Source organism: Dromiciops gliroides, chromosome 1 (genome assembly GCF_019393635.1).
Source record: "Dromiciops gliroides isolate mDroGli1 chromosome 1, mDroGli1.pri, whole genome shotgun sequence".
NCBI lineage: Eukaryota > Metazoa > Chordata > Mammalia > Microbiotheria > Microbiotheriidae > Dromiciops > Dromiciops gliroides.
This window is the reverse complement of record NC_057861.1, coordinates 10,289,016-10,299,427: the sequence shown is the minus strand read 5'-3', so window position 1 is coordinate 10,299,427 and position 10,412 is coordinate 10,289,016. Positions and strand designations below refer to the sequence as shown.

General features: G+C 60.9%; 1 protein-coding gene across 4 annotated transcripts in view; it reads right to left on the bottom strand.

Annotated features, from left to right (window-relative positions):
• Positions 1–650: 650 nt before the first annotated feature.
• Positions 651–10,412, bottom strand: part of AP1B1 (adaptor related protein complex 1 subunit beta 1) — a 38,291-nt gene continuing 28,529 nt past the window's right edge. The window contains exons 13-23 of one of the 4 annotated variants that reach the window (XM_043963685.1): positions 9,818–10,077; positions 9,054–9,255; positions 8,441–8,461; positions 7,998–8,027; positions 7,777–7,920; positions 5,037–5,182; positions 4,315–4,444; positions 4,141–4,225; positions 3,437–3,523; positions 3,021–3,175; positions 651–1,918 (exon numbers count right to left, since the gene is read on the bottom strand). In XM_043963685.1, the coding sequence (XP_043819620.1) occupies positions 1,844–1,918; positions 3,021–3,175; positions 3,437–3,523; positions 4,141–4,225; positions 4,315–4,444; positions 5,037–5,182; positions 7,777–7,920; positions 7,998–8,027; positions 8,441–8,461; positions 9,054–9,255; positions 9,818–10,077 (1,335 nt within the window). In that variant the 3' untranslated portion in view covers positions 651–1,843. The remainder of the gene's footprint in view (positions 1,919–3,020; positions 3,176–3,436; positions 3,524–4,140; positions 4,226–4,314; positions 4,445–5,036; positions 5,183–7,776; positions 7,921–7,997; positions 8,028–8,440; positions 8,462–9,053; positions 9,256–9,817; positions 10,078–10,412) is intronic. The other 3 variants (XM_043963701.1, XM_043963694.1, XM_043963710.1) reach the window with 3 other exon arrangements.

Sequence of the window (10,412 nt, the reverse complement as noted above, 5' to 3'; positions counted from 1 at the left end):
GAGTGATGACACATGGGTGGCTTTCCTCACAATCTGTTCCCGCAGATCCCAGTGCCAAGGGCTGGGGGCCACAGAGGCCCCATTGGCTCCTGCCCACAGGTATAGGGGTGCCCCCAGGCATGCCAGCTGAGAGAGCAGGGCTCAACGCACAGCAAAGTTCTTCCTTCCCTGGTGCCGCCTACGGCATCCAAAGGGGGTCTGGAACCCAGTGAGGGCCCAGCCAAGGTCTTGTACAGAAGCGGCTTTGGAGGAAAGCTGGGCAGCCGCTTACATCCAGGGGGAAGATGCCAGTTTGTCCCCTTTGCTCCACAAGCCTCCCTGACGGCACAGGCAAGAAGGGGGCCCGAGGAGCCAAGTGGGCGGAGGTGGTGGGATGGAGGGCTTCCAGGGAGCCGCTGGGGCAATACCCTCTTGTTGGAGAACAGGAGGGTCAGAGGCCAAAGGGCACGGCCAAGGCCACACCTTTCACCTTCCACTGCTCTCCGAAGCCCTGGAGAGCCCCCTGGGCCTGGAGGTGGGGGGCGGGGGGCGGCTCTGTTTTATTGGACTAGAAACAAGGAAGGCCAGAGATCAGGAATTCAGGACCCCGCCGGGTGCCCTGGTGTGAGAACACCTCCCAGGGCTGACAGATTTCTCCAGAGACACACTGGTGATGGAAGATGTCACTTTTATTGTTTCTCTCTTTCTGAAAACATGAGTAAACATACAATATATATACCTCTTATTTATATATATTAGATATATTTACTGCAAGGGCTGGAGTCTTACACAACCCTCCTGGTGGAATTTATTTTAACTGTCTTTATTGAGGGGTGGGGGATAGGGGAGAAAAAAAAATTAGTGTCACTGGTTGCCCAAAGCGATAATTCTTTATTAACAAACAGCAGGAAAACACCCTGAGCGCCAGCAGGAGCCACTGGCCAAGCCTCATGACCCAAGGGGATGGTAGAAGCAGACAAAATCAGTCCCCCCACCTCAAAAACACAGCAAGCAGAGCAGGAGCCCTGCCCTGGGCCCAGGATGCTCCAGGCCTTCCAGGTGAGGAGCTTCCTGGGGCCTGGCTGGGCAGGAGCTGGGGGGGCAGAGGGGAATGGCCCCCACAGGGAGAAGGGCTCAAGTGACAGTTGCTGCAGCTTCTGGTGGGGGGATGGGGAGGACTTCCAATCCCATGAGCACCCATGGCGGGATTTGAAGAAGGCAAGAGAGAAAGGAGGATGGGACAAGCAGCAGTCCAAGTACCGGCTTCTAGGGCCCCCGGGGGACCCTTTGAGGCCTGGTCAGGTGAACTGTGGGAGGTTTCAGCCAAAGCAAACACAGACAAGGAGGAAACACCAAGGGGCTGCCATCTTGGACTGAGTGGGGCCCTCTCCCGGGTCCCCAGCTCCCCCAGGGAAGTAGGTGCCCGGGGGGCTGGAGGAGCACCTTCCTAACCACCCAACACCAGTCTAGCGGGGGCTCATACCACTGTGAGGAGGGATGACGGGCCGGACACTGGTTCTGACAGATATAGTCAAGAAAATGCCCAAGAGACAAGGGTCTTCCCAGGGTCTGTCTGGGGCCTGAACTGGGGAGGGCCATGACACACTCCTGCCTGTGAGGGGCACTTTCTGACCTCAGCCCCCCCTGCGTTCCCTCCCTCTCAGCAGTGGCAGAAGGGCGCGATCCCAGATCAAAGACACAGCAGCCAGGGGTGTGTCTTACCCCTCACCACAGGCCCCGCACCCCTTCCCTGGGAAGCTGGGTCTTGGGGAGCCATCTCCTGTCCCCCCTCGGACAGGAAGAGATGCTGTGACCTCGCCCTGGGGGAGGAGGGGCGGGAGGAGCTGGGGGAGGGGAGGGGCCATCAGTTCTTGAGGATGGTTTCATAGGCCTGGTAGACGTGCTGAGAGACCTCCGGGGCTCGGCACTTCAGGGACAGCTGCAGGGGAGACAGAAGAGGGGGCTGCTGGGACGGGGCAGGAGAGGGACTGCCTCCTCCCCGGGGCCCCGGATGCTGCTGCTGTGCCACGCACGAAGCAGGGGGTGGGGGATCCAGCCTCCTCCGCCGTGCTGGGCCAGGGACCCAAATAGACCTCCAGCCCACACACCTGCTGCCAGCCGGCTCCCAGACGCCCGCTCCCAGCAGCACCAGGAGGGATGAATCACCAGCCCAAGGCTGTCAGGGAGCCCATCCCAGGAGGCTTGGAGAAGTTGGGGAGTGGAGTGGGGAGCAGAGCTGGGGGGTGGGGTGCAGGGCTCTGGCAGGGACGCAGAAGGTAGAATGGAAGTAATGGCCTCAGCATCGCCGAGCGGCGAGATGGCAACGTAAGGCTCCTCTCCCCATGGCCCTCAGCAGGAATGAGGTGGACTGAGAGGAAAACAGAAGCTGCCTGCCCTCTGGGCAGTGTGGCCTTGGTGGGCAGGGCACCTCCTCCTATGCTGACCAGCATGACCTGGGGCAAGTCCCCTAACCTCTCAGCCTCAGTCTCCTCATCTGTAAAATGGGGGTGCTATTACGAGGGCCAAGTGAGACAACGGCGCTGCTGGTGTCACCATTGTGGCAGACCCAGAAAGGATCCTCCCCCTCTTTTCAGAGATGAGGAAACTGAGACAAGCCCAAAGGAGGGCGTGGCCTGCAGGGGCAGAGCCAGGGCGGGCACCTCTGGGGAGCATGAGGGTCAGTCAGCCAGATGGGAGGGGCCACCGGGGGCAACCAGGAGAGAAGACAGAGGGATCCGCCCATCGGGGACCTGGGGGAGGTGGGCATGGAGTCACCAAACATATGGGAGAAGGGGAGGTGGAAACAAACACGCCAACTCGGGCACCCACCACAGCCCCACTGGGCTAGGCGGGGGTGGGTGGGCATGGGGCGGGGAGACAGAAAAAAGCATTTCCTTATGCAGGTTTTTCAACCTGTTTTCTCCCAGAACAGAATCCATTGAAATGCCAGGCTTTGGGCAGGGATGGAGGAGGGGAAAGAGGATGACACAGGGTGCAGGGAGAGACGGGGGGCCAGCAGGCGGGGGCTCCCCGGGGCTCACCGTGAAGTTGGGGTTGCCGGGCTGGATACGCAGCTCTGCCAGGACCCAGATGCCGTTGGTGAGCTTCAAGGACTGGTACAGCATGTCCTGGCCCTCCACATTCCTCTTGGCGATAGTGAAGATGTTACTGCCCTGCAGTTTGCTGCTCACAGCCTCTGTGGGGAGGGAGGCAGAGGGGACATGGCACCAGAGGCCTGGCCCCACAGGCCCTCCCTCCACCCCCATGGCCTGCTCAGCCTCAGCAGCCCTCGCCATGCTGGCCAACTCTGTGCCCTTATGCCCTGAGGAGGCCCCTCTCCCCAGTCCCTTCTGGTGGCCTGCCTCCCGCCTTGTATTTGCGTGCTGGTGCCCAGCACAGAGTGAGCCCCGAATGGAGATTCAGGACCGGGTCTAGCCTCGTGCAACATCTCCCTCACCTGCATTGAGGGGGCAGTCTTTGATCTGGAACTGGGCCTCGTTCTCATTGGGAATGTCCTTCCACGTGGCCAGGAACATCTGCCTCTCTGAGGGGAGAAGAAGCTGGGCTGAGCCCCGCTGCTGCAGCTGGAGGCCTCGAGTGCCGAGCCCAGCCCCAGTCCCCATCTCTGGCTCTGGCCTGAACTACAGGCTCCAGAACCCTGTGACTTTGCTCCTTTGTACTAGGGTGAGTCCCTCCACCTCCACCCCACTGGTGTCCAGAGTTTCCTCTCCTATGAAACAAAGGAGGGCAGGATGGGCCCCGGGCGCTCTGGCCTCAGGCCCACCTGGCCTGCCTCCTACAGCTGCCCTCACTGAGCCCTTGCCCTCCTCCTGCCCCCTCCCAGCAGGGTGCCATTCCACATGCCTCCTGGAGGGCTTTCAATGCAAGCTCACTTTCCTGAGCATTTACTGACCATGACTGGACCCTGAGCAGGGCTGGGGACCCCTCCCCCTTTGATGTCCCTTCCCACAGGCCCATAAACATGACCACCTCACTGTCCCCCAAGGCAAGGGACACTGTCCTCGATCCTGAACTTGACTGAGGCGCTGCTGGGAGGGCCCTGGGCCAGCAGGGCCTGTGGCCAGTGCAGGGAGCACATGGGGGAGCTGGGGCAGGGGATGGAGGCTGGAGGGCCCCTGGCAGGCTCACAGGGACACTCACCCATCTTCCCATCTTCCACAAAGAGGATGTGCAGCGGGTACAAGGTGCTGAAGTAGAAAACATCGATGTTGTTCTTCACGGCCACCTGGGGGCATGCAAGGGGGTGAGGGGCCCTGCCAGGCCTGCTGCTGCCCCTCCCCCCACTGTGCCCCCACACCCCAGGGTGGGGCGCACCTGCAAGTTGTTCAGAGGGTCCATCTTCATGACAGAGCCCACGGTGTTGAGAGGGAGGGAGATCTCCACCGTCTGGTTGGGACTCAGAGGGGCGTGGACTTGGAGCGGGGCTGCAGGGGCCAGGCCAAAGCTGTGGAGGTGGGGGACAGAGCTGAGCACCAGGCAGACCCTCCTTCCCAGTGTCCTCCTGCACTCGTCCCTTTGAGAACCGGGGGGGGGGGGCCCTCAAGCTCTTTCTCCTTCTAGAATTTGGGGCATCTGTGTCAGCAGTCACCCACGGGCCGGCTGGGCTCTGGCCCCAGCTCTGCCCAGCTGGGTTGGACCAGATGACCAATGAGGCCCTTTCCTCTGATCCTGTCCTGGGCACCCCCAACAGCACCAAGGGCTGCCCCAGGCCAAAGGGCTCCCAAGGCTGGCCCTTGACTGGCCGGGGTCAGAGGCTGCTACTGATGGACAGTGACCTTTCTCTCAAGCCTCTGCCTGCTGGCTCTGGCTAACAATATGCACACCTTCGGGCCCCCTCTCAGACGCTGCAGTGCAGGCGTCACTGTAGCCAATCGGAGAAGAGGCTGCTTTGGGTCAGGTGGACGGGCCGGTGACCGGCCCTGCCCAGCCATGCACACTGGCTGCCTGTCCTAGGCCACGCCCAGGGCGAATTAATGAAGAGCAAAGCCTCCTTCCTGGGCCTGTGACCGGCCAGAGCTGCCTGCTCAGTGCCATACCTGTTGCGGTTGAACTGGATGGCAAAATCCGACATGACCTGCAGTGCCTTGTTGGTCAGCAAGAGGTCCATGGAGATGGAGCCCACCTGGCGGGTGAAAGTCCCTGAGATCTCAAGGCCTTTGGCTTTCATGGCAGGGAGCCAGACCTACGGGAGAAGGTCAGCACACAGAAGGAGTCAGCAGTGCAGCACGTCTGCCAGGGCTCTGGGTTCAAATCCCTCCTTGGACAGTGCCCTCCCCTGTAAAATGAGCGTTGGCCTCAGCCTATCCTCCTCAGATCCCTTTGCTGGTCTTCTGGAGAAGGGGCCTGAGAGTGCTCCAGGGGCAGCCCTGGCCGCCCTCTTCGGTAACTGCTCCTGAGGCCAGTGGGGAGGGGCCAGGGTGGTGTGGGTAGGGGGGAGAGGGCTGGTGCTTGGGTGGCCAAGCCCTCTGCCCTGAGTGACCCAGGGAGCAGTGGGCAGAGCCGGCACTCTCAGGCTCCAAATCCAAGGCTCTTTCCCCCAGACTGCCCTGCCCATTGGCAGGAAGGCAGCAGCTCTGCCAGCCTGGGTTCGCTAAAGGTCAGGATTGGCATCCTTGGCACCTCCTTGGAAGATGCTTCCGAGCTCGCTGAGGGCAGGGGATGTTTTTGCCAAGTGCTGGGCACAGTGCCTGGCACATGGTTGGTTGGTGGTTGTCCTCTGCTTGAAGAGGACCCAAATGGCCTCACTACGTTGGGTCCGGGGGCAGCTAAGTGGCACAGTGGGTAGAGCACCAGCCCTGGGGTAAGGAGGACCTGAGTTCAAATCCAGCCTCAGACACTTAACACTTACTAGCTGTGTGACCCTGGGCAAGTCACTTAACCCCAACTGCCTCACCAAAAAAAAAAAAAGACAGCGCGTCCGACTGTGGCTGGTCAGACTGACACAAGTTCGGGAGGCTCCACCACAGGTCAGGCACATCTGGAGGGGAGACGGCTCACGTTTCTTCTAAGCTCCTGAGATTCTGCCCCTTCTCCGATGTGGGCACCTGCACCGGGTGCCCTGTGCCAGCATCTCCTGTGTCTCACAATCGATTCCAAGGTTTTTCAGAGAGACCTTGAGTGTCCTTTTATCTCTTGTCTGAGCACCGCGTGAGTGCCTACCCCGGGTGAGTTCTCCATAGAGTAGCGTCTAATAAATGTTTCATGCCTGTCTGCCTTGGCTGCCATGGGGTGAGGATGCAGAGTGCCGGCTTACGGATCAGAGCCCAGGAGGACACAACTGGACTTCAGGTTGACCCCTCAGCAGCGCAGGGTATACTCTGAGGCCATCACACTCCTCTCTTCCCCAGAGACACTAGATGTCATACACTGGCCTTGCCAGGAAAGGTGGAGGCGGGGAAGGGGGCCTGTGTGGCTGTGGCCACCCCAGGCTCGGGGGCATGAGTACGACCCCCCAGTGAGGCCCGCTGGGCCAACAGGTAATGGCTGTGGTCTCCATTTCAGCCACAGCAAAGCCATCCAGTGTAAATGAGCTGTCTCAGTTCTGAACACGGGGGTTCTGGGCCCCTTCTGGGTGGTGACCTAGGGGAGATATCTGATCGTCTCTTAGTGACTCAGTTTTCTCAGGCTGATGCACTGGATCTCTCTTTGTCTAAAAGCTTTTACAAGGGGGTCTTCCCCTGGAAGACTGAGTAAGGCTGGAGCACAAGTGTGTCCCTGACACCCCGGGGGCACGGCCTCCGTCTCTGAGGAGTGGGCTCAGACTGAATGCAGATCCCGTCTCCATGATGCAGCCCTCAGACTGCAAGGTTCTAAGACCCTCAGCAAGTAAGGAGGGGCAGTGAGGGAACCATCAGCCTTCCAAGGCCAGCCTTCACCAAGGGCCTTCTGCTTCACAGAAGATGGGGCTGGGGTGGAGGACAAGTCTGGAGGGTGGTCCTGAGGAAGAAGGTGGGGCTCGTCCTGCTGGGCTCTAGGGGCAAAACCAGGGCTGCGAGTTGCCAAGAAGCAGACGGAGGCTGAATGTCAGACGATGCTTCCTCAGAGTGGGCTGGAAATGGGAACAGACCACCTGGAGGACTCTGGGAAAGGCCAATCGGCTTGTTGGGATGCTGAAGAGGGCAAGGGCGCCGGTCTGGATGAATGATGGCCTCCTAGCTCTCTCCCAGAGGCCACCCCGGCCCATCTGCTGAGCACTTGTCACCACAGATCCTCAGACACGAGGGACGAGCAGACCGACGCCTTATGTGGCATCACTCACAGCAGGTGCTCCGCACCCCTCAAACAGGCTTGTGCCCACCTTTCCAAGCTGACCAGGTTAGAGCAGGATTTTAGGGAGGCAGGAGGAACCCCGTGACACTGAGGCAATATCCCCAAAGGCCTGGAGTCCACAGCCATAGCCATCCCCATCACTGGTGCTGCTGGCTCATGGGATACAGATATGGCCTATGGCACGTAGTCAGTCAATGCATGTTTTGTTTGTTGTGTCAAAGCTGGCAGAAGGGCCCCTCCCAGAGCCACCCCCTGCCCCAGCAGGTCTGGGGGAGGCCATGGTGGGCAAGGCCACTCTGCGTGCCCAGCCATGACGGGGAGTCGATGGCCTAGTGCAGTGCCTTGTGCTTACGGGCTTCCTAAATGCCTGTGGGTCCTGGGATGAAAGGAGGCCAAATCCGCCATTGGCAAACTGGCATGCCCCCGTTTGACCGGCCTGAGGCATGGGTGATGGGCAGAGAAAGCCCTCCCCTCCCCCTGGAAGGAGCATCAGGGCACATGACTTACTGCTTTTGGAGCCACATAGGAGCCAGACAGCGTTCCCACTCCACTGGTCAAGTCAAAGAGGTCGCCCAAGCCGCCGCCAATGGGGGCCCCCAGGTTGGCTGGCATTGTCCCCGCAGGAGGGGCAGCAAAGTTAGTGCCGCCCATCTGGAAAGGAGAGAGAGCTGGTGAGGGGAGGCCGCTGAGGGGGTGCTACCAAGGAGCTGTGGAGGTCAGGTACTTACTGAAGGGCTGCCACTCACATCACCTCTAGGCTGCAGAGACAAGAAAGAGCCCAGTAACTGGAGGGCCAGGCTGGAGACCCCCACTGCCCCGGGGATGTCCCTCCTCTGGGCGAGGCTGTGCGAGGGAGCGCTGCCCAGCCAGCACTCTGGACACACATCCACCAAGGGAATTTAGAACCAGCTCAGAAAGGGGGGCTGTAGAGAAGCGCTGGGACTGCAGAGAGAGCCCACAGCCAGAGTACGGCCGACCCAGGGACCACCACCAGCAGGGCGGGAATCCCATGAGGGGCCACGAGCAGCCCCCTTGGCGGGAGGCCTGCTCCCTAACATGCCCGTGTCCACCCCGAGGCTGCAGTGGGCTGGTCAGACGGGAGTGGGAAGGGAAGAGCTAACTGGGGCGTCTGGGCAGATCTGAGAGGGCAGAGAAGAAGCCTGGTCCCTACCCCTTCGGACTCGTCACCCATCTCCAAGCAGACGCAGCCAGGAAGAGGAGAGCCAGCCACATGCAGAGAGACAGAGAAGCCAGGACAGAGACAGACACGACCCAGCAAGGAAGAGAGAGAAAGGAAAGGAGGGAAACAGATGAGTCACCAGAGATTTCTACTCTCATCGGAAGCTCTGCCCTTGGCCTGGCACCTGCTTCCAGGCACGACTCCCAGTCTCTGAGCCTTCCCCAGTCTCATCTGGACAGTCTGTCCCCCTGTGCTGGAGCGGCCCCATGTTAGCTCAAAGCACATGTGTGTGCACATCATGCGGCCCAGCCCAGCCTGGCTGCACACTCAGAGCTGCCATCTCAGCAGCAGCAGCAGGAGTCCTGGGCCATGCCAGGAGCCCTTCCCCTGTCCTCTAAGTGCTGTTTGTACCCATCCACGTCCTCCCACGATGCTGCTGAGCGCTGGTCTCTCCACAGAGCTGTAACCAGCCTGTTTCTGAAGGGGGAAACGTGACCCTGCAGGTCCCAAGATGGACCACAGTCTGGGTCCGGTTCCAATGGGCCGGGTCACCTGGTCTGGGGATACCCATCCATGAAAAGCGAGGGGAAGCCCCCTAACGTACCAGGCTGTCCAGGCCTCCCCCGAGCAGGTCGACGGCCCCCATCTGCACAGGGGCCGTGGCCAACGGGGGCCCGCTGACTGGGGGGCCCAGGTCCAGGTTGAGCAGGTCGCCGAGGAGGTCACCCTGGGCAGGGATGACAGCCGGCTGCTCGCTGGGGGGTGCGCCCGGAGGTGGGGCTTCAGGGCTCTCGGTGCTCTCACTCCTGCCACAGAAGGAAAAGGGATCGGTGAGCTGAGTGGGGGCCAAATGGCTGCCTTGGGGACCCACGGCAAGCCCCCCATTCTGTGGGACTGAATTCTGAAGCTAGAAACAACAGGGGAAGCAGAGCCCCAAGCCCAGGGCAGAGGAGGCATGGCCAGGCAACCAAGCCTGGCTTGGAGGGCATAAGGGAGGGGAAGCTGAGAGGGCAGTCGTCAGCATCCCCACCCAGAGGCCTCTGGGAGGCTGAATCTAGCCCTGTTCTCCCCCCAGGAACATGCATACAGCAGGCACTCCATCGCCAGTAAACCGAGCTGACCCAGCTGAGAGGAGGAAGACACCAGACAACCCTGAAACAACGTCACATGCCGAGATCCCGGGGAGTGGGTGGCAGTGATGCCCACTCTGCTGCAGGGAAATTGCTGACCATGCAGTTGGAGGGAAGCCTTCCCAAGGCTCATTCCCTGATCATGCCCAGCCATGCCCATCCACTGGGTCCTTGGTTCCCAGGGATAGGTGTCTGGCCTGGCCTGGCAGGCTCCCTCCCTGCGGGGCCTGGTACTCACGAGCCCGTGCGTGGGGGCAGGCTTTTATGCACCACCCCCCGACTGCCTTCCACAAAGGCACTGGGGGGCTTGTGGTAGACCGAGGCGAGCGTGCCGATGTAGCAGATGAGCTCGTCAAGGAGCGTGGGCTCAATGAGGTCAGTCTCCTCAGAGATCAGCGGCTTCTCAGCCAGGACCACCTCCTTGGCTGCCACGGGGTCTGTGGAGAGCAGGCGCCAATAGATGTAGCCGCGATCCCGCAGATCAGGGTTATCAGAGTCCTTGAGAGGAGGAGGTGGGCGTGGCATGGAGAGAGAAGAGAGAGGTCAGAGGGGGTGAGAGCAGGGCAGTGGCCAGACCTCAGTGGGCAGGGCCTGGGGAGGTGGGCACCCACACAGACACACACACATGCACACAGTGACACACACCACATCCACAGAGACACACACACACACACACACACACTCTCTCTCTCTCTCTCTCTCTCTCTCTCCCCCTCCCTCCCACCACCCAGGAGCAGCAGACAAGCCCTCCACAAGGCCCCCCCCCCCCTCTGGCTTTCCTCCCCAGGAGCCCCGCCCTCCTGGATCCAGGCCTGCTGTCTGTGGCTCCCAGG